General features: G+C 41.9%; 2 protein-coding genes across 3 annotated transcripts; one reads left to right on the top strand and one right to left on the bottom strand.

The window, feature by feature from the left end:
- LOC139647765 (heterogeneous nuclear ribonucleoprotein Q-like) lies at positions 1–11,958 on the bottom strand. 2 transcript variants are annotated; one of them, XM_071523735.1, is made up of 12 exons: positions 11,823–11,953; positions 9,931–10,090; positions 8,765–8,883; positions 8,403–8,510; positions 8,066–8,179; positions 7,473–7,649; positions 7,044–7,179; positions 6,147–6,352; positions 5,488–5,637; positions 5,239–5,360; positions 4,799–5,124; positions 1–161 (listed from the first exon to the last, which is right to left on the bottom strand). In XM_071523735.1, exons 2-12 carry the CDS (start codon positions 10,076–10,078, stop codon positions 133–135), a joined length of 1,635 nt encoding a protein of 544 aa, XP_071379836.1. In that variant the 5' UTR covers positions 10,079–10,090; positions 11,823–11,953; the 3' UTR covers positions 1–132. The 2 variants fall into 2 exon arrangements, with proteins under 2 accessions (XP_071379836.1, XP_071379837.1); XM_071523736.1 differs by lacking the exon at positions 9,931–10,090 and having other exon boundaries at positions 11,823–11,958.
- Positions 11,959–17,989: 6,031 nt separating this feature from the next.
- On the top strand, positions 17,990–21,966 carry LOC139647752 (5-hydroxytryptamine receptor 1E-like). Its single transcript, XM_071523718.1, has 2 exons — positions 17,990–18,105; positions 20,580–21,966. Exon 2 carries the CDS (start codon positions 20,709–20,711, stop codon positions 21,795–21,797), a length of 1,089 nt encoding a protein of 362 aa, XP_071379819.1. The 5' UTR covers positions 17,990–18,105; positions 20,580–20,708; the 3' UTR covers positions 21,798–21,966.
- Positions 21,967–22,718: the final 752 nt, after the last annotated feature.

The raw sequence follows: 22,718 nt of genomic DNA, 5'->3' as shown, positions 1-22,718 counted from the left end.
GGGGGAGAGGGGAGATGCTTCTTCTGTAAGGCTGGAATATCATTGGACCTTTTTGTCGTGTTTTCTTCTGTCAACATCCATTGCAGCTTACGGTGTAACCCCACACAGCAAGTCAGTCTCCACTGTGACAGGTCAGGACCGCCCTCGGCCGCGTTTCCCTGCTGGATCAATGAGAAGGACAAATAAAATTGGAACAGAATTTTAAAAATCAGACACCCACCTCACACATTCTGACTCACACATCCCCTCTGTGGGTTTCATATTGTCACCAAAACACACGTCCGATCATAAATTAGACTTACTGATGTGATTAATCAATGGTTATGGTTCACATATGGTCTAGGTGCCTAATGGCTATTACAGCTCACTATATCTATGCTAAGCTGTGTGTAATGGCTTTGGCTCGCTGTATATAGGCCTAAAAATCCCTCTTTGATGTTATCAACATAGATATTACAAATCTGTGCGCATGGTTTACTAATCTGTGGGCACGGTTTAGGAGTAAATTGTAAGAAAACCATGCCCACTGATTTACACATCTTTTTTTTTTTTTGTACCAGGTGACCCCTGGGGGACTAAAGCGATAGCCCTTTTTACCCAACCAAGTCCCAACTTGGCCTTGACAGGCTGTGATAGGACCCCCCAGGGTCTACGTCACTCAGCCCGCCCAGGCGCTATAAATACTGTCACTGACTGTCAATCTTCCTCTGGCACATTCAGCTCCTGAACGAGTGTCAGCGAGGCCTAAAGTACGAACTCTCGTTCTCATTCGTAAAACCAGGGTTGTAGCACAACCCCAACGTTTTACTTTGTTTCAAACCCAAGTTCGTACTAATGCCATACTGTAGGCCTATACGCCCAACACTCGCAGATCACGAAGGTCAGCACCGCTGGAAACTACCGCAGCCCGAAAGCCGGCACATTCCAGCCAAAATAACACCCATAAAAAACTGGATAGTAAAGTCAAAGCCTCAGTTGACAGTGACAATCCACCTAATGTCATATGGATTACCTCACAGGATGAGACTACTGGCCTCGTTCTGCGACGGTCCTCGTGTTCTCCCCAGTGCCCATTGACTGTGCGACCCTCGCAGACTGCCCCCCACCCAAATAGGGAGGCATCGGTTTTTATCACTACACAAAGTGTAATCGGACCCATCCGAACACCCGTTGAAAAATTGAGAGGGTTCAGCCAGAACAGCAGGCCGTCTTGGCATTGCTGTGTGATCGTTAGCACCCGGAACGGTCCCTGGATGGGTGGACTCATTGGCTGATGAACCAGCGTTGGAGAGGTCTCATTCTGAACAGACCCAGAGTGACTGCAGGGAAAGAATTTCCTTCTGCAGAGTAGGTACTGCATGGTCTGGGACTAGTGTGTGAGACACCGGCGAATCCCATTGGCGGCCGACTGAACTGCAAGGCATAACCCTTCTTTAGGGTCTTTTCTAGCCAGGGAGACACTGCGCATGCGCTTTTCCAAAGGCTCACGCGAGCCGATAGGCAAGGCATGGTTTTTACGTGAGTCAGTGAATGAGCTGCCGGCAAAATATGCTGGGCAGACGGCTGCATTTGTGAAATTGGCGTGTAATGTCCCGGTCTCACACGAGACTTTGGGCTGATAGTATTTACGTTTGTGGCCATGATGGTCCTGTTTTCGGCAGTATTAAGTACACAATTTTGAGTTGAGGCTTCTCCGTGGTGAGGGAGGAGCACAGGTGGGCGGCCACGGACTCCTCCATGGGGGGCATGGAGAGGTAGCCCAAGTGTATCCAGTGTGGACCACATACCGAAAGCCTGAATGGGGGAGCGGGCTTTCTGTGGGGCTCCCCAGGAAAGCCTCACCTCCTTCGTCAGGTCATTAAGCACCAGGAGAGGGCAGGGAGGTGCCGGAGCAACATGTTATTATGCCGGAGCCAACATGGAGGGAGTAGATGGCTCAAGATCTGACCAAGGAATCGCTAGTTTCTCTGCAGCCCGCTCCAGAAGACGCATAAGTTCCTCGAGGTAAGGACCTTTCGCCAAGAACTGGTGAGCTGCCATGTGGTGTTCCTCAGCAGGGTCTTCTCCGTGGTCCTCCTCTTCCGAGCCCCACTGGGCGGCGTGGAAGTCCCGCAGCTCTTTACGGTATCCCAACAGTATCTCTTCTTGCTCGAACGCTGAGAGAGAGACGGGGAATGAGAGTGTGCTGCAGCGCCCGAAGGGGCTAAATCAGCGCCTTCCTCTTCGTCAGCCTCCTCCAGAGCGCCTGTAGGCCGTTCAGCAGTACAAGGGCGGCTGAACAGAGAGCTAAACAGTCCTGCACGATGGCGGATGACCCAAAGCGGAAGGCTGGTGCAGTCAATGCAAAAGAAGGGATCGGAGAGAGCTGCCTCGGCGTGTCCTTGACCAAGACCCCGAACACACATGTGGTGAGAGTCCCTCTTGGTCATGTGCGACTGTGCAGCACTTGAAGTCCGACATGAAGCGATGATAACGAAAACAAAGCTTTATCTGCTAGCTACGAAAGGATAAGGGCTTGCTCAAACAGCGGTGGCTGAATTAGCAAGAGGAAGATTGACAGTCAGTGACAGTATTTATAGCGCCTGGGCGGGCTGAGTGACGTAGACCCTTGGGGGTCCTATCACAGCCTGTGAAGGCCAAGTTGGGACTTGGTTGGGTGAAAAGGGCTATCGCTTTATTCAGTGGTGCTGCCTGGAGACAGCACAAGGCATTATTACGAACTCGAGTTCAAAATGAAGTAAAACTGTGGAGTCCCCCAGGGGTCACCTGGTACAAAAAAAAAAAAAGATGTGTAAATCAGTGGGCATGGTTTTCTTACAATTTACTCCTAAACCGTGCCCACAGATTAGTAAACCATGCGCACAGATTTGTAATATCTATGTTGATAACATCAAAGAGGGATTTTTAGGCCTATATACAGCGAGCCAAAGCCATTACACACAGCTTAGCATAGATATAGTGAGCTGTAATAGCCATTAGGCACCTAGACCATATGTGAACCATAACCATTGATTAATCACATCAGTAAGTCTAATTTATGATCGGACGTGTGTTTTGGTGACAATATGAAACCCATTGACTCCCTATAAATCATGCTTGTAGAGAAAGTGTGTTAATTAAATTTTATATGCAACTCTGTGGGCCGCTGTGGTGTCCCTGTTTGACGTTATCAATATACATATTACAAATTCGTGTGCACGGTCTACTAATTCAAGGGCATGGTTTACTAATCCATGCGCACGGTTTACTATTCCGTGCACATGGAGCCGTGCGCGGTTTACCAGTCGGTGCACGTATGGATTTCCACATCAATTATTTTTTTCTTACCAGGTGATCCCTGGGGAGCTCTGTAGAGAACAGCCAAAGCAATGCCACATTTTTATGCTGAATGACGATTGTAAATTGTGAAAGACAGATCATGTTCAGGTCTGTCATTGCCACTGGAGCGGCAGCTGTAACTGTCGCTCCTGGCAATGTGGTCAGATATCGAAGTCCGCGTACAGCAGCGCTGTGTCTGGGATTTACCTCATGTGGAAAGAGCACTTTCTTTCTGCTGGTTGAGCACACAGTGCAGAACAAACACCCGGTTCCCTTAATTTGTGGCATCAACCCGTTTATTCAATCCATACCTATTGCCGTTTGTTTTTTACTCCTGTCTCAGTGACAGGAGTAAAAAACATATTTTCCATATTTCAGCTGTGCTACACTATGGAATCTGTGCTACATTGTAATAGAAAGTAGCTTGCTGTTCATTGGATAAAAAAAAAACTTGCTCGCATTCCATTGGTAAATGTAAAATATTGCTTTGCTGAATATGATTGGATAGAATGCATCAAAAACAAAAACCCACGTGGAGTGAGATTTTTGGTTTGTGAATGAGTTTGTGAATCTAAATGTCCATATGCCAGAAATCTGGCACCTGGCCGGAGGTCTTTTAGCCCTGCATACTGACAGTTTAATGAAATTCTATGATATTTAGACTGAAACTGGTGTGGGACTCGGACCATCTTGAAATGTTTTATGTTCTGAATGATCTTTGTCTGCTGGCAAACGCAGCAGGCTGACTGCTAGCTCTGAAAGACGATACATGTCAGGGATTAGTTATGAAGCCAATAAGCAGCTGTAACTTTTCAAATGAAATTAAAAATTAAATTGAAAGCAAGGAGTGTGTACGTTTGTGTGTGTTTTTGATTACTACCAACACATAATTTCCATAGTATCAACACTTATGCTGTAGGAAATCATGCTCAACTTTGAATTCCCCCACCCCCGGCTCTTTACATATGCCAATCCACTATATCGCTCCCATCGATGTAATTCCCCTGAACTTTCTGCTTTATATCCTTTTCTGCAAGCTGTGATTGATAGCCAAGTCCAGTCAAGTAGCAGACTGTGACAATTTAGGCTTCTAAACTGAACCACGTTGCAATTGAGTTCTTGTGTACAAGAAAATTAACAGAAATAGTCTGGAACCACAGCGTGAAATATGCATCTGTCTAACTGTCAAATAGTGCTGAAACAATTGGTTGATTAATCGATCAACAGAAAATTAATCGATTCGATCAAGTTTGATATAATTATAAAATGAATACTTTGGGTGTTTTTTTTGCTGCTGGTCAAACTAAGTAAGCAATTTTAAGACATCTCTTTGGGCTCTGGTAACTTGTTCTGGCCATTTGTCTTTATTTTTATTTATTTTATAGACTAAATGAAAAAATAGATTCATAAATAATAAAAATAATAGTAAGTTGCAGCCCTACTGTCAAATGTGGACAGATTCTCTATTCACTCCACTTACCTCTGCTCGTCCCAGGGCCTCCTCGCTGGGAGAAACCCACTCGGCCCCTGGGTGTGATGGAACCGCGGCCCCTGGTCTGGCTGGCACCGCCACGGACTCCTCCCCTGGCTCCTCGTCCTCGCCCAGACCCCTGGAAGTCCTCATAGCCATAGTACGGGTCATCATAGCCGCCCCGGTAGTTATGGTAATCGTATCCATAGTAATCGTAATAGTCTTCATAGCCATAATAGTCAGGGGCATAGGAATAGCCTCCTCGACCACCCCGTCCTCGGCCTCTTGTGGGTGGAGGCATGTGGGGAGGCCCGTAGTAATAGTAATCGTCATACCTGAGAGATGATACACAGGTTTTACCTCCACTTGTCAATATTGCATCATGATTTACACCAATTATGACTTTATATGGTTCAAATAATAGAGCTGTGAGTTTTATTTTTTCTTACATTTGTGTTTTAGCGGCTTGTCTCTGGGCTTTGCGTTCTTTCCTCTTCTGGTCAGGGGGCTTGGCGAAGACGATTTCAATGTGCTCTCCCTCAAGGTCTTTTCCGTTTAGATCAGCCAAAGCCTGTAAAGATGATCAAGATAACATTCAATTACCGTACTCATTGCGATAACACTCCAATTGAAGTCAGGGTGAAAGAGAAACTGCTTGAGTGTCTGTGCAGAGACACAAAAGATTTCTCTCTCCATACCTTCACAGCACCATCTCTTTCTTCGAAGTGAATGAAGGCGTAGTCTTTCAATTTCTTCACCCGCTCCAACTTGCCAAACTGACTAAAGGCCTTTTCAAGTATCTCCTCTGTAACAGTGCTTGCTAGGTTCCTCACAAACAGCACCTTGACCTGCGAATGGAAACACAATGTTAAGGATATTGTAGAAAAGGAACTTCAACCCAAGACAACTGCCAAGATAATTAAAGACAACTGCCAAAGACTAATTGTTACAGATTCCCAAGTTTACATTTAAAAGATACAATTAACTAAGACATAAAACCATGACTAGTACCTAGTGTTTGTTATCGTTTTTATTTTTTGTATAAGTGGGGATAATTGTAGTTCTGAAACCGAGGTTTGCTCCTAGCACCATTTTAGGATAAGTTCCAGTTCGTGTTGCTGTTAAAGAATGGCTCATATTTAAATATTTATATCATGATGCATGGACAGTGGTGCTGTAACTGTAATTGGATATTTTTGGGTGGGCTGAGAAATTAGACTACATTATAAATTTTCTTTATATTTTCCAGCTGGAGAGGCCACTACGGCTAAATCAATGTCAAATACTGCTACTACCCCCCTACCACATACACTTAAAAGACAACATGCTAGTGGTGACCTCTGACCCCGTGCCTTACCTTGGCCATGACCTCTGGATCTGGGTCCTCTATGGGATCGGCCCACTCCACGGTGACCACATTTCCCCACACCTTCACCTTGCCACTCATGAGCCGGCGGCGGGCCTGAGCCGCCGTCTTGTGGTCTTCATACTCCAGGAAGCAGAAGCCCCTATTCTTCTTCTTGTCGTCTGGCTGGTGGTACAATATGACATCATTTAGGCCCTCTGTGGAAACGGAAAAAGGGGAGAGAAGGGGAGAAGAGGCGGCAGGTGGTTAACTGGATTAATTCTGGATGGATGACTGTTCAGAAAGCCATCTACTGTAGACGACTAGTGACATCAAGTGGTTGTGCCTTCCCATACAGGCAGAGATGCAACAAACTAGAATTAAAGGTTCATTAAATTTTCACAAGCACTGAAATGTTACACTTTAATTTCAAGAACGCAAATGAAGAAAATGGCAACTTGCTTAAAAGTCTTCAACAGTATATCAAAGCGTAGGTAGACTTTGCTTTGATAAGGCTATAATACAATTAGTCATTTATTCTGTAATTTTAACAGTTTCACACATGACAGATGTCTGCAATCACAAGTCCAAAATATGCCTAGTGTCTACCGACTTCACGAAGTTGAGTGTCCAGTCAGATCTTAGCGGTAAACCATCACTGTAACAAGAGTCACTCCGGGATAGTAATGATGTCATCATTTGGACACAAAGAGGATATGTTCCAACACACCTCATTTCACATACAACTATACTGCGGTCAAAGCTTCAAGCACCAATTCTTGAAATATACGGTATTCACACTGCAGTCAAATCTTGAATGGTCAATTATAAACTATTTCAAAATGCTTGATTGAAGCTTTGAATAAAATAGTACAGAAAAAGTGATGCATCAAAATGATGTTGACTCACCTGTGACTTTTGCAAATTCTTCAACAATCTGGTCTTTTGTTTTACTCTTGGGGATGGAGCCAACAAACAGTCTATTATTGGCCACAGAGATGCACACGCCGATGTGTTTGCCCGGTCGAATTTCATTGTTGTTGCACTGCGGAAGCACAGAGGATAGTGTAAGCAAGAGAGAAAAAGAAAGAGGGAGCAGAGTAAGTAATCAAACCTAGGCCAACTTGTTATACTTGTCATTTAACATGCTGGTTAACCACAAGTGGTAACAGACATGGTTCAAATACATATTTCAAATATCTTAAGCACATGGGATTCTACATCGGCTTACTTTGTTCTCTTGGCTAAATCCTAATACTTTCATCTTGTCTAACCATTCAAGACAATTCAAACAGCCCATGTCTCTTTGTTGTTCTGATTGCTATTGAGATGACATACCAATTTGACGGCCTCCTGCGCAGCTTCTTTAGTGCAGAAAGTGACAAAGGCGTAGCCTCTGTTCAGGCCACTGAGAGGATCCATCATCAGGCGTAGGTCCCAGATGGGTCCTGCTTTCTCAAACAGCGGAACCAGCTCATCTTCAAAAAGGTCTCTTGGGATTTTTCCTACGAATATCTGCCAGGTTGAGAGGAGAGATTATGGTGGGCGAAAAAACAACTCTTTGATTTGAAATGTGTTTGAGGAAAAGAAATGGGGATAGATAGCATTTATGTGAGAGGTATCCAGTCAGATCTTAGCGGTAAACAGTCAGCGTAACCATAGTTACTACTGAATATAAGAAAAGATTTCATCATTTGGATACCATATCAAAGCTAAATGCAATTGGCCACAGAGTTTAAGATAAATTAATTCAGAGTCATAATCAACTATCGACTTGGGTGAGCCAGGTATGTTCATGCTGTGCTGAACACACCCACAAACACCAATGCCCCTTGACCTCCCAACTCAAAGAAAAAAAAAAAAAAGATCATTGTCACACTGTGATGCTTAATAAATGATACAATATAAGACACAGGTGAGGAGCATCGTACCTCTGTACCGATGGTGGGCTGTGCCCCCGAGTGGGCCGACTCTGGCGGGGGCCCTCCATACTTCCTCTGACCTGTTGTCACATCGAGCGTGTAGCCAGTCCTCTCCAGCAGAGCCTGATCATCAGAAAATATGGAATAAGAAACACAATCACAATATTCACAGGTCGAATAAATCCAAGTCTTCAAAAAGGAGGCAACAATTGCTTCTATGAATGCGTTTTGAGTTCAACCAGCATCTTGGCTATAAAGATAAAATGTATTTACACTTGAAAGTGCTGTATCGCTACAAGCCTAAATCACATTTTGTCATGTTAGTAAATGCAGCATCAACTCTTACTTTGATTTTGGCCTCATCTGGTCCTTTATTGGAGTCTGACACTTTGGTCCCTTGTTTCTCTCGCTGTCTGTACGTCTTCATAACGCCACAAAGAAAGGCACTTTTGTTCTGTAAAACAAAACAAAATCAAGTCAGTACTATGGCAACAATATTCACACAATAACTCTAAACAAGTGGTCGATCTTCTGGATAAGATCAGTGACAGCCAAGTACTATTATTGTGCAATCACAATGTAATTATATATTGCCAATGTACTTTCACTTTTCTACACTGCTAGGAGGGACAATCACATAGTATGAGGGTACCAGAAATGAAAGTGCAAAGTTATTCAATCAATACGCTGACCCTGGCACATGCATACCTGAACATGTGAGAGGTCGCTGTCCTTGAACTGCAAAAGGACTTGCAGAGCACCTTCCTCGTTGAACTCCTTCAGAGCCTCAATCGCTCGATCATCTAAGTCACTGTGTGACACCAAACCTGGAGGGGGCAGACACACAAAAATAGAAAAGATGAGCTGCTGACAAGACAGAATGAGAAACATTGCATTGTGCCTCCCCCTCCCCATGTAAGCCATTTAAGCACACAAGTGTCAACTGAAAGGATCAGAGAGAAACATTTGCATGCAAGTCACCTTGCATAGCAAATATCATGTAATGTGTCAGTTTAGGCTACCATTAGGAGTGAGGATCTGGATATGCCTACTCTAATGGAGCTGTATTCACTAGTCAGGCTGCACTTTATTCTCCAACCAACACGTTTTTGCAGAACTAATCACAACAGATGTGACAGTGTAACTTGATATGCCAGTGCCCCTCTATACTGTGGCTGGGAGTTTCTAATGAGCCTGTCTGCATTCTGCTCTATGGAGGGGCCCGTCACCTGTCCCAGGCAGCCACACACCAGACAGCTGCTGCCATTGTTTCTGGTTCAGCCCCATCTGGCTGAAAAGGCCAGGCCAGTACTTTTCTAGATCTGACCGACCAAACAAGTCCCAAAATGACCCCCAAATTAGCCGCTGTAGCTCACCCCTATGGACACTTTTAGAGATCTGACCAAAGTGAGTGAGGGAGTGTAGGCCTAAGCAAATTGGAGTAGAAATTCCACCTGCCACTTTTGGAGTCATGTTTAAACCTATCCATCCCTCTTTAATAAGTAAAAAGGATTTGGGGTGGGGTGGGGGTGGGGGGTGAAGTGATGGGGAGACTGGACAGGCTCACCAAGAGACTCCCTGGGTGGCGGAGTACAAACAATTTATGAAGACAAATAACTCGCCCTGACACCAGTGTCCGTGCACCTTAATTAGGAATGCAAATGCAGCAATCATTCACTCATTTTCACACCAACAATGTGTGATTTACTATTTTGTAGCACTGCAGTACCCATTTTGGTAGGAAACCACAAAAAGTTGCTTCAGGATCCCAATTCCCACATTCAAAAAGGTGATAAAATGACAGCACATGCAAGAGCTTGATTAAAATAAAAATTTGTGTATATGAATATGCTAGGATATTCACTGTGCCTTACCTGCTATGTAAATTTCATCTAGTTTTTCAGCAACTTTCTGTGGTAAACCAGCTTCTAATAAAGTCTGGAAGTGCTCAGAATGGGTAACTGCAGCAGAGGTGTCCATTGGTTCTTCTGGACCATTTCCATTAATATGTTCTGTGGCCATGTCTCCAGAAATCTGTGTAAATGCAATGAGCCAAATTAATCCTGGGTCAAGGGCAAGACTTGGGATGTGTTCAGGAGAGTGCAAAGTCTCAGACGGAAGTTTGACCATATATGATCTTGCATACAAAGTTAAGTCATATTATTTAACACACATTATCAATGCATAGGGAATGCTAACGTGCAAAAACAGGTAAATGAGTCATGTGGTCCTTGTAGTCAGGAGACTTTTCACTATCCTGACTTCAGACTTGCAGCTCTCAGCTTGCATCAGGCAATAGACCTGAGACCTGTCAAAGATATGGGCAGTTGACACATGTTTGTATATCATGCTCTAAACCAACATAAACATACCTAATTTACCCGCAGGGATCAATAACGTGACATCTTTGAAAAATAATGAAACTACAGTTCGTGTCTATGTGGCATTTTTTTCCGTTCTGGTTTGTTTTGGGGTAAGAAGTTCGCGCAAACGGAGCCAAAGTTCACTTGCTAACGTTAAATCTCAACCCTCTCCGCCGCTGCTGCAGAAGCCTGGTCTGGTCTCTAAATTACATGTTAGCTTACCTTCTCACTGCTGACTTCAGCACTGGCTAGATAGCTGATACACGTGTTCCTTCAGCGACTGAGCCCCAGTTTCCGGTGGCTGACCAGTGAGCAAGCATGTATCCTTTAGCATACTGTCGACTGACACTGTGGCAGCAAATACTTTATCACTAGCGTAAATTCTCCAGAGCCTGGTCATCATACCAATGACCAAACCAGCTGAATTTTGATCTATTCGTTTATAGCGACGGAGAAACTGGGCCACTATGCAAAGCAGGGATCCGACTGCTCTCCATTCACATCAATGGCAACGCTGGCCTCACCAAAACGTGGAGGGCTACCTTCTGTTTTGGCCTAACGTTAACCTAGCTACACTCAGCTAGTATTAGCTAACATGCAAACGACATTTTATAAATAGTTTGATAATCAATCTGATTTTCTTAGACAGCACGTGCTCTAATTTATTGCTAATGCATTTATGCAATGTTTTAAAAGTAACTTACAGCAGCCTATACAAATCAACATGAAAGCGTGTTGCATTTATAAATTTCCGGGAATTAATCGAGCCTAATGTTAACGTTACATTTAGCGGGGAGGGACTGACTCGCACACGTTACAGCTAGCTAGCTGGCTAGTTTGCATAGCTGATGTTACAACAAACTAGTGACTTTCATCAGGACAATAACATACCTCACTTGTTTGCGTTTTCTATGAATGCACCTGCATTTACTATTCCTGCAGGGAACGAAGCATGCTGTACACTAGTAAGTTTGGATCGCAAATGCTTGCTAAGCTAACTGGCTTTAGCTAGCTAACGTTAGCATACAATGACAATGAGCATGTCAATTCCTTGATCTGTCAAAATAGGCTAGCTTAGGTTAGCATGCTAATTCGAACGGAATTTCAGTGAGCCCATTGTTATAACGACATTTCTCGGTGTTGACTTTAGCAATTGTCAAAGTAAGACTCGTAAATTTAATTAGATCTAACGAGGCCTTGGAAGCTAGAGGTCTAGCTAGCTAGATGCGTGGTTTGTCAACGTGCCGCCACATAGGAAGAGTCCATTTTCAAAAAGCCGGTCTGGAGAACTCGTTCCCAACCACCACCAGTTTCCACATTGTTTGAAACACCACCGCACGACTGAGACTTTTAGCAATCAATTAAGCAACAATCACGTGACCAATTAGTAGCATTCGCCATACCTGCCGATGGATCACCAACTTGTATGGTGTTGATAATTTCGGAAGATAAATGTGATAATTAAAAGAGAGAAAAAGTGTAAAACTCCCGGCACTGGTCCGGCTTCAGTCATTCACTCTTGAGGATGTAAAATGGCTGCCACGTTCACGCCGCGAGTTTTGTCTCGTCGATGGGGTTTCTTGGACACCCCTGCACGGGCTTGCCTTGTATGCATTTTACAGTACAGCAGCAGATCATCCACAACACTACTGCTGTACAGCACAGTGACACACATCAGAACTGAGAAACTACAACATGCAGAGAAGCCGCGGTTTTTATATGGCAAACATCTTTGCAAGGGATGTGAAGGAGGGTAAATTCACATAATCTTAGTTTACCCTCCTTTTATTCACAGAAGAGTTTGGATTGACATAAATCTTCATGACATAAATTCATTGTAGGCTATTCATCATCAAATTCTATCAAACTGGTTAAGTTATACCTATTTGAAGATAGGGTGTATAAAGGCATAATGTAATGTATTATTTGGTTGATTTCCTTATGATTGCCCATTGGAAGTCATAGTTTACCTTTTAGCCTATTACTAAATTGTTACCACAGGCAAATTGTCTGTCAGAGCCCAGGCTGTCCTTATCTTTTGTAAATCGGTCTACGGTCCGCTTCTGAAAAGATAATTAAAGTAGTTTGTGTTGCTAGTGTCTTATCCTAATCTTATTTAAAAGTTAACTGAAACATTTGCATGCAAGTAAAAATAAAGTGCTAACAAAAAAATCACACTAATATTTCTTTGATATTCCTATAGGGACTTGTTGTCTGTGGTATTCAACAGTAAGTTTATCGTGACCTCATTAAATTATGTCTAAGTGGAATTGGGCAAATAAGTGTTATAACCAACCTCTCTCTAGTTAGTAGGTGCAAAATCAGTGGCTCCCAAAGTGGGGCGTGGGGTCCTCCAGGGGTCATAGAGTTGGTTCCTTGGGGTCCCAGTAAGATGTGGATTAGTATGATTTCACTATTACTTCATCTGAATTTATGGCAGTGAAAGAAAGTTATGAAATGACTGTTCTAATGAGAGGTTTCTCTCCCCCCAACAGTACAAACACTTGTCCAGTTCTGTGCCAAATCATATGCAACAAAAACCTTTGCGGATGGGGGTCCCTCAGACAAAATCTGTACATCCAAATGTATATGGGGGACCTTGAGATGAAAATGTTTGGGAATCCCTGTCCTAAAAATGTTTGCAGTGAACTGGACTGCAAGGTAGGCAGGTCCCACTTTCCACCACACTGTGTCACCCTCCTCATGGATTTAAGAGTAGCTACATGAACAAAAGAACTAAGTGAGAGTGTGTACACATGTGGCATACATAGTTATATGTTGATATGTTTCAAATAAAATTCTTTGAATCTGGTTAGATCTGGTTTAATAGATTTCCCATGGACTTAACAGAAGTTAACAGAGAGCTCACAGACTCTTTTAAATAGAGCACGGTCTTCTAAAGTCAGATTGAAGTTCAGAAAAATAATGTTTAATGTTTGATCGTTGTTAATCCTAGTTAAACTTGTAGTAGACATTAGTTTGGATTTGCATGTTGCAATTACTGATCAGTGTAGTTCCTTTTTCACATTGAAGAACACACACCTCACAATTCACATTTTGATTTAAGAAAATACTGACTGATCAGAACATCATCACAGCTTCTTTCTTTTTTTTAAACATTTACATCAATGCAGTCAACCTAAATAACCAGACAAATGGTAACTAAACACTTGGTGCACAAACATTTTTTAGACTTTCACGAAGACTTTCAGGGTCAGCACATGACATGTCAGTTGCAGTAAACAAACCAAGCTCTGCACTGCAGGCTGTACATTAGCTCAGGAGCCTCTTGGAAGAGTTAGGGGTTAATTTTACTTGGTCACATTTTGCAGAAGATTCCAGCTGAGCCTCTACACCATGTCTGTTCTCCCTAAACACAAACATATAATGACTTGTGTCTTGCTGTTATTGCCATTATTCATGTTTCAATGGAGTTTGGATATCTTTTATAATTATTGTTTAACTTCTTTTCCGAGATAGATGTTTTTTTTTGGCAGACAACTACTTTTGGCGATACTGTTTTAACATCTTTTATTTAGAAGTAATTTGTATTCTGGTAAACTACATCTTTAGACTAGTTTCCCCAACTATGAATAGGCTGCAAGAGATACAAGTAAACAGTAGATATAGCCTACACAGGACAAATTACGATGTGTGTAATTGAACCACTGATGGATTGTACATCAGCAGAGTGTTAATGTAATGACAAGGCACTGATATCGGTGCTGATATCAAAACATGTCCATTGATTAAGATGGAAACTGGTCAATTCAGCTCTAGCAGGCAAAAGATATTGCACTGTGACAATTTTCCATTACTTGCCATTATCTTCAATAAGCAAGTCTATGTTGCAAATCAGCAACATAGTCTTACAGTACACTTATATACAAAATATCAATAATGATATTATGAACATATGAACTATATGCACTATGCACTTTCCCAGAAAGGGCATCTTGGATTTTGCACATGATTATGTACTCCACTGGTAATAATGTTGGTTATACTGTGATATGGACTAGGATCAGAGAGACATTCAATACAACTACTCAAAAAAGAGTTAGAATGCACATCCAAAATTTGAAGGAAAAAAATTCAATATTCACATTTCACTTATTCAACACACAGATGTGCTGCCTCACTCTTTTTTGAGTTATTGTATTGCGTTTGATGTTTTTTGGCACAGCGCTCTTCATACAAGGATTCCATTCTTGACTTTTTCCCCTCACATCAGAGAGCAGTGCTACACTGTATCTGCTTTTTCATCAGCTTTTTTTTTTTTTTTACCTCAATTTATCCAGGGAAAGTCAAATGAGTGTGGAGTGTATTTGCTTTTCCAGCCACATTCAGTTCACACATTTACACCAGGGAGCTGCCCAGTACAACTGGAGCCACTGAGCAGCTCATTGTAGCAGGTGGGGGTTCACTGCCTTTGCTCAAGGGCCTCAACAGTAGTTGTTGAGGGAGGGGAGAGCATTACTCATTCACTTTCCCCATCCACATTTTTCCTGCCAGTCCTGAATTTGAACCGGTGACATTCCAGTCACAAGTCCACTTCTAAGCTACCGTTTCCCCAAAGGTGAAGGTGAAATAGAAATTATATCTTAAAATTAAAATGTCATATCCCCAACGGTTTACATTGCAGACCACAGCATCTATCCAAAAATATGCACTAGAGTGAGAGAAGCAGACAGAAAGAGAGAGAATGACAGACAGACAGAGAGCACAAGAGAGAGAGAGCTTACATTTTTCCATCAGGGGAAATGTAAAGTTGTGTAATGACAGCATCTGCCAAGACATCAGCTCTTAGAAAGCCTCTGAAACAAAGTTAGTGTAGGCTGTTTGACAGGTTCATACTTTTCTCCTTGCTGATGTCCAGCCAACCAATAAGGCACTTAGCAATCCCATGACCTTCAAATCTCCTGATAAGGGACCTCAGTTTTAAAGCTCCCTCTCCCTCCCATGATGTTTTCATAATGGTCAACTGCCATTCCCTATTAGGCCTCGCTGGCACATCACAAATTAGACATGATTTCATCAGAAGATATGACATTCTGCTGATGTGCACACATTGTGGCATTCTAAGGCTTGGAAGCCCTCTGTATGTGTGATGAAATAAGGATTTGGCACTTGAAGCAAATGTTCCATTCATTCATGATGTACAATATTTTGAAATAGAGTAGGAGCTAGTCAATACATTAGTCTGTGACTGTGAAATTGTCATACCAGTATAATACTGCATGATAATTTCATATTATGCATGATAATAACAATTCAACATTACATGCCGGTGTTCTCTTTTACAATTCAATTCAATTCAATTCAATGTGCTTTATTGGCATGAAAGTTCACAGACAATATTGCCAAAGCATCAAGATGAATATCAGTCTAGGTGTGTGTGTGTGTGTGTGTGTGTGTGTGTGTGTGTGTGTGTGTGTGAGAGAGAGTCAGTGCCTGGACAGAGGAACTGGGTTGCTGCGTGTTCAGCTCCCGTACCCAGAGCCTCCATCACAGAGTGAGGATCAGTAAACTATGTGAAGGAATTAATGTTTGTTGGTAACAAGGGTTACACACATTTTATATGCAGTACACAATAACATTCAAAGAGAAAAATAAATAAAATAAAATAAAAGTGTATTGGTCACTCACTGTTCCTCAGGTTGTGGCAAGTTTCTACAAACTGAGCCGCTAGGTCTGCTGTGTTTCCCTCTCCTAGTAGAAGTCGCAGCTTTGATTGATCATCAAGCTCTCTGAAGTGGGAGACTTGGGAGCTGAACTTGTTAAAGTAGATTTCTCTGGCTGAGTTAAATTTTTCACATTTTAGGAGGAAGTGCATCTCCGTCTCGACCTCACCTGTCGAACAGTGACCACATGTTCTGTTTTCTTTTGGTTGCCATGATTTCTTATGTCTTCCTGTTTCGATTGCCAATTGGTGGTCACTGAGCCTGTACCTGGTGAGGATCTGTCTCTGCTTCCTATCTCTGACAGTAGAGAGATATTCTGCCAATTCATAATCTCTTTTTAGGGTCAGATAACATTCTAGTCTACTTTGGCTTTTAGTTTCTTTTTTCCAATGTTCCAAATAGGTTTCTTTGCATTATTTAATAATTTGGTTTACTCTGATTGGTGTTGGTAAAGCAGTGTTGGTGTGAGCCTGGTCCGGGTGTGGCTGAGGGGGGGCAGTTAGTCTCAGCACCAGCTGACACAGCGGACTCTTTTCTGGGTTCAGCTCTTGGGTTCGGAGGGCTTTAGAGTGGAGGCTGTCTGGGGAACTGAATTTGAGGTGATTTAAAAAATTTAGCGCTCACTTTTGAATGTTGATTGTTAAAGGATAACGGCCTAACTCTGATCTGCATGCGTTTATTGGTGTTTTTCTCTGTGTGTGTAGGATGTGTCTGCAAAATTCAGCATGTAGGGATTCTGTTGGATGTTTCTCCCAGCTGGTGAAGCTACTGTGACTGAGTGGACCCCAGACTTCACTACCATACAGCACAATGGGCTGGATCACACTATCAAATATTTTAAGCCAGATTTTAATTGGAATTTGGATATTATAAAATTTCATTTTGATTGCATGTAGAGCTCTTCGAGCTTTTTCTTTTAGTGCGTTCACTGCCAGGCTGAAGCTGCCTGAGGCTGTTATTGTAAGGCCGAGGTAGGTGTAGCTCATGGTGTGTGGTATGATGGTGTTTCCTAAGGTGAACTGGTCTCTGTTTTCCTGACATCTGGCCTTTTTTTGGAACACCATGATATTGGTCTTTTTCAGATTGACTGCCAGGGCCCAGCTCTGGCAGTAGCGGTCCAGCAGGTCCAGTTGCTGCTGTAGTCCCTGTTTTGTGGGAGACAGCAGAACTAGATCATCTGCATAGAGCAGGAATTTGATTTCTTTGTCCAGAGGAGAGAGGCCCGGGGCGGCGCCTTTCTCTTTTACATATTGCATGGATTATTTCATTTGGAATGTCTTAAAAGTTTTATGCCGTTAAGTGAAGTATGCGTGCTGTCACTGTACATACGTACTTGTATTTGCTTCTCTGCTGTATGTATTATAGATGTGTCTACAATAGTGCAAGAGACCAGAGAGTTAAAACATCTCGAAAACAGTGACATCATTGTTAAAAACACTGGTCAAGTGATGCCATAATTAACAGTGCTCAAGAAGACTTCTCTTACTGCGTTTGCTTACTGTCCAATACCAAATGGTCAGGAGCAAATGTCTCTGATCGTATGTTCAGACTGTGTAGCACATTTTTGTCATAGTACATGTTTACAAAAAATAATATTTAAGTTTAGCACTGGCACTGTTTAGTGTTGGCACTTCTCCAGATATAAGAAAACACAAAGAGCAGAAGCAAATATGAGTAAAGCACGCAACATGGCACAGTCTATTGCAGCCGTAAAGAACTCTAAACTTCTCCCTTCACTTTACTTTGGCAGCATTTAAATAGAACCAAGCACTTGCCTTCCCCTGCCTCCAGCCCCACCTCTCTCTCTCTCTCTCCCCCTCCCTCCCTCTCTCTCTCTCTCGCTCACCCCACCCTCCTGATACACGCACATTCCTATGAACTGAAACGATGAAAAGTACTTGGAAATTACAGAGATGGAGCTGATGCACAAGCGCAAGCCTGACACCTTCAGCATGGCGAGATGCTTGATCAATCAGTCGAAGGGATCCGTTACAGCACGCAGGTATGTTTTTAATCAATATGCTTGTTGACAATTACCTTTTGATGTAAAAATTAAAGGGAAGCACCATTCAATTCACACATTCATATCTGTTATTATTCCTGTGGTCTAGGAGAGTCCAATCAGCTCTGTCTATGTAACATAAGTTCCCTGGTTTCTGGCTTTGGGAAAGAGAAAGTTTATGTTCACATATATTGTTTGGACTGCCCTAAAACACAGGAATACAGTGTAGGAATTGTTAATTTGAGTACTGTTCTCCTTCAATTTGACATTTAGCATTTCATATTTGTATGTTCTACTTTTTATTATACTGTCATGATTGTATGTCCTATATACAAACTATGCAATGATAATGTTTCATTTATTTGTTATAGTTGTTAAATATTATATTCATAAATAAGGTGAAGAACTCTTAAAGTTGTTATTACATCATTTAAAGAAGCATAGGCAGTCTATTCTCTATTAGCTTCTCAGATACACTGAAGATAAACAAGAATTCTGGGAAAGACGAGGGAGGGACATGCGGAAGCTGACCTGAAGAATGCAGGGCATCAGTTGGGGTTAATTCCCGCTCTGTCAGATGATGTTTTACTGGTCAAACATGTATGCAAACGCACAACAGGCACTTGTCTGTTCATCTGATGTTTTCATACAGCCAGATAGACAGGGACAGACGTTCAGTCTCAGTACGTCACCCGTAAAGGGAATCAAGGGTTTAGCGCTTGGCTTGAGGTGGAAACAGTATCATATCAGTTGGGAACTGACATCAACAACCGACCAACCCCCACAGATAGAGACCATTTACATCTTGATGATGGTAGCTGGAATATTTTGAGGAATAAGTTACAGAGAAGTTGAGGAATGTTGATAAAATAATGATTTTTAGGCCACCTATATTTTCTGGGGATACATTTTCTCACACATTTCATACAAGGGAAGTAATGCAAGCTGCTTTGCAAAGTGGAGAAAAGAGGTAAAAAGCAGGTTAAAAATATAGTCCAAAAAAGCAGAAACCACAAAGTGGTAGTGTTGAAGGATTTAATAGAAAATGAAACTAAAATAAATATATTATTGATAGAAAAAGAATAAAATAATTTACAGAGCAGAGTGCCACACTAACAGCTTTGCTATTAAGGTTTGCCCTGGGTGGGTTTTTTTTATTTTTTTATTATCCACAGACAGAGAGCTTTACAGGTTGGGGTCTTATTAACCAAATGTCTTTGACTCTAACCAACAAGGCAACCAATGACAAGACTGTAAAACAGGCATTCGCTGTGCTTTCAGGTCTTTGGCAGAAGTCCAGCTGCAGAATTTGTGATTTTGAGCTAAAACAAATCTTATTTGACCATAAAAACTCTAATGAAGATCCAATATGTCCAAAGTCAGCATTACATTCATTGTCTATAGAACAGGTCCAGCCCCTTAGACAAAATATTTGCAAAAGGGAAATGTATGGTTGTTTTGTCTCTAAACTGAAAATGGAGACAGTGGTTCCTCTTTGTATTTGTGATCTGGGCATGACAAGGATAAAATTAGAAGTATTTTTCTTCCACATTGTTCATTATGTCCTATGCCAAAACAATATTTGCATAGATAGTGATTGCCAACCCACTCAGGGAAACAGGGCTCCAGGAAACCAAAAGTCCTTTGGGATTGGTCACTTTTGAGATATTACCCTGAAATTGGTGTTTGTGAAATGAACAATGTCTTTATTTACTTAAACCAGAGCTAAACTAAATATAGTATGCCATATAAAATTGATATAGTGGTGGAGTGTTTATGTTTATATGTTTATGTATGTTTATGTTTATATGTTTATTTCCTTTCTTTAAATATCACCACCTTGGATCCTGGCTATCTAACCTAATATTGTGTTCCAAATTTTGGCCATGCTCAGGTAAATCAAAGGCAGTGTTGTAAAATGTTCCATATGAAATCCAAGAAACGCTATAGCTTTATGTTTGTCTCAGACCCGCTTCTCGTTTTATTTGTTGATGCAACACTGTGTAGCGAAAGTAAAGCCTTTTTTTTTTAAGCCCTTTCGCAGCCTCTGATGACTGGCAGAGGCGTGAACTCATTCAGCATCCAGCACGTAGCCATGAATACGCCCACTGAACTACAGGCTATGAACTCACCAGACTTGTCTCTAAATCATAGATCTCTCATGCCACCATGTGGAGAGACTGTCTCTGTGTGCTCTTATCAATAGGACGGCTAAATACTCCCACTCCTGAAAAGCCTTGCATAGCTTTTGCTGTTCACTTTCAGTCAATATTTTATGAATCACTTTAGTTTCAAATGCTTCATCCACTGACTGTCTAATATAAAATAGGATGTAGAATTATACCTGCAAGGTGTGGAATTGGCTTACAGACATTATTGCAGTTTTCTCTATCCAAAACAATTTGTACTTTTATTTTGGAGAAAAATATCATGATACAGCCAAACTGATTGTCAAAAAACTTTTCTTTCCATAGGTGCTGCAAATAGGATGAAGGGCAGTGGAATATCACCAGACCCGGGCTAAAAGTTAGCGAGTGGCGTACAAGACATTGTGTTGACCACACCATAAAAGCCCCAACAGACAGTCAAAACAGGACTTTAACATGGAGAGAGACACTCTGATGATATTTGTTGTTTTTTTCCTCAGCATCATCACTCTCTTCGCTGCTTTACTAAACATTGGAGTCATACTAGTGTTCTCGACTACCAAAAAACTACATCTCCCAGCCAACTACCTCATTTGCTCCCTGGCTGTCACTGACTTGTTGGTAGCCATCTTGGTGATGCCGCTCAGCGTGCTCTACATCGCCACGGAGCGGTGGCTTCTGGGTGTTATATTGTGCGAAGCCTGGCTGAGTATAGACATGACCTGCTGCACCTGTTCCATCCTGCATCTGTGTGCCATCGCCCTGGATCGCCACTGGGCTATCACCAACGCCCTGGTGTACGCACACAAGAGGACGCAACAGTGGGTGGTGGTCATGATCACAGTAGTCTGGACCGTCTCCATCCTCATCACTATGCCTCCCCTGTTCTGGAGGCGCATCCTCCGCAACAACAACGACAGTGTTGACGCTGAAGTCCCCAAAAATGTATCTGACCAGTGTTTCATCAAGCACGACCATGTGGGCTACACCATCTACTCCACATGTGGGGCTTTCTACATCCCTATGGCCCTTATCCTCATCCTCTACTACAGAATTTTTGTAGCAGCCAGAGCAATGTACCATAAAAGGAGAGAGCCTGGGGCATTATGGAATAAGAAAACAGCAGGCAGCAACAAGAAATTGCTATGCAGGTCTAATTCCACTAAGTCTGAGCCTGAGCTTCCTGCCTTGCCGCTTAACACAGAACTTAACAAACTCAGCACTCCTTGCTTTGTAGCTCAGAAGGAGGCTATGAAGCAGGTCAAGGAGAGAATTCAGACCTGCGCATCTAGAGAGAGGAAAGCTGCACTTGTCCTAGGATTAATCCTGGGTGCCTTCATTCTCTGCTGGTTGCCTTTTTTTGTCAAAGAACTACTGTTGGGCTTTAACGTGCTGCAGCCCTCCTCTCAGGTGTCAGTTCTGTCAGACATCCTCACCTGGCTGGGATACACTAACTCACTCATCAATCCGCTCCTTTACACCACTTTCAATGAAGATTTCAAGCAGGCATTTAAAAGACTGCTCAGCTGTAAAAGTTGCAAGTAGCTGAGTATGATCTTTTTCTTTTAACCCTGTAACTATTTTTAATGTTGTAAAGCACTTTGTTACCTGTATTGAAAAGTGCTATACAGATACAGTTATTATTATTATATAAAGGTATTATTACGATAACAAAATAATAAATATAATAAGACAAATAAAAAATAAAATCTGTCAGGAGACATGTGATCAGACTGAAATACAGTTTACTAATAAATACTGCATATTCTCATCTCAGGAGATGTTTTGATGCTTAAAAAATATTTCCCAATAAATAATTTATACTCAAATAATGGTGCTGTGTCCACTATACTATATTGACAAGTGTGTTCTGAATTACATTTGTGGTATGCCTACAACCCTGCACACAATGCACCAGCAGTGGATATCAATCTTATCAGTTCTAATGATGATTAGTAAAAATTAGTTATTCTAAAGTTTGATATTTGATTTCACAAAAACAATGTAACATCCAATTGTGGGAGGAGACCGGCACAAATGTGATCATATAAGCCCAAAAGCCTTTAAATCTCTGTGATTTAATACCTCATCCCCCACACTAATTGAGTTACAGAGTCTTGTGCCAAGACTTTATCACCAACACAACCAAGGACACAAGACATGGGCACGTAAGTAGGTAGAAAGCTGAAATAGAAAAGAAATTTATATTCATCCTTGACATTTCAAATGTTGGAGTTGGACAGATGGATACACTTATTCCATTTATTCATTAATTCATCCATCTGTCCATCCACCCAGATTTTAGGAGCCATGGGACTGAAGCAATTTAAGTTTTGATCACTATACGTCTGAAATTAAGGATGAAAAGAATATGCTAGAATAATATAAATAACTGTTGTCATTTTTGCTTTGAGTGTATTTTATTACTTAATTTAATTAATTCCTTACTTTTAAAACTAATGTCAT

This window comes from Centroberyx affinis, unplaced genomic scaffold (assembly GCF_046629955.1).
Source record: "Centroberyx affinis isolate AG114_WGS23_722 - 3 ecotype Tasmania unplaced genomic scaffold, CSIRO-AGI_Caff_v1 ptg001111l_1, whole genome shotgun sequence".
Classification (NCBI taxonomy): Eukaryota; Metazoa; Chordata; class Actinopteri; order Beryciformes; family Berycidae; genus Centroberyx; species Centroberyx affinis.
Note: the sequence above shows the minus strand (reverse complement) of the source record. Positions and strands in the feature narration are given on the sequence as shown.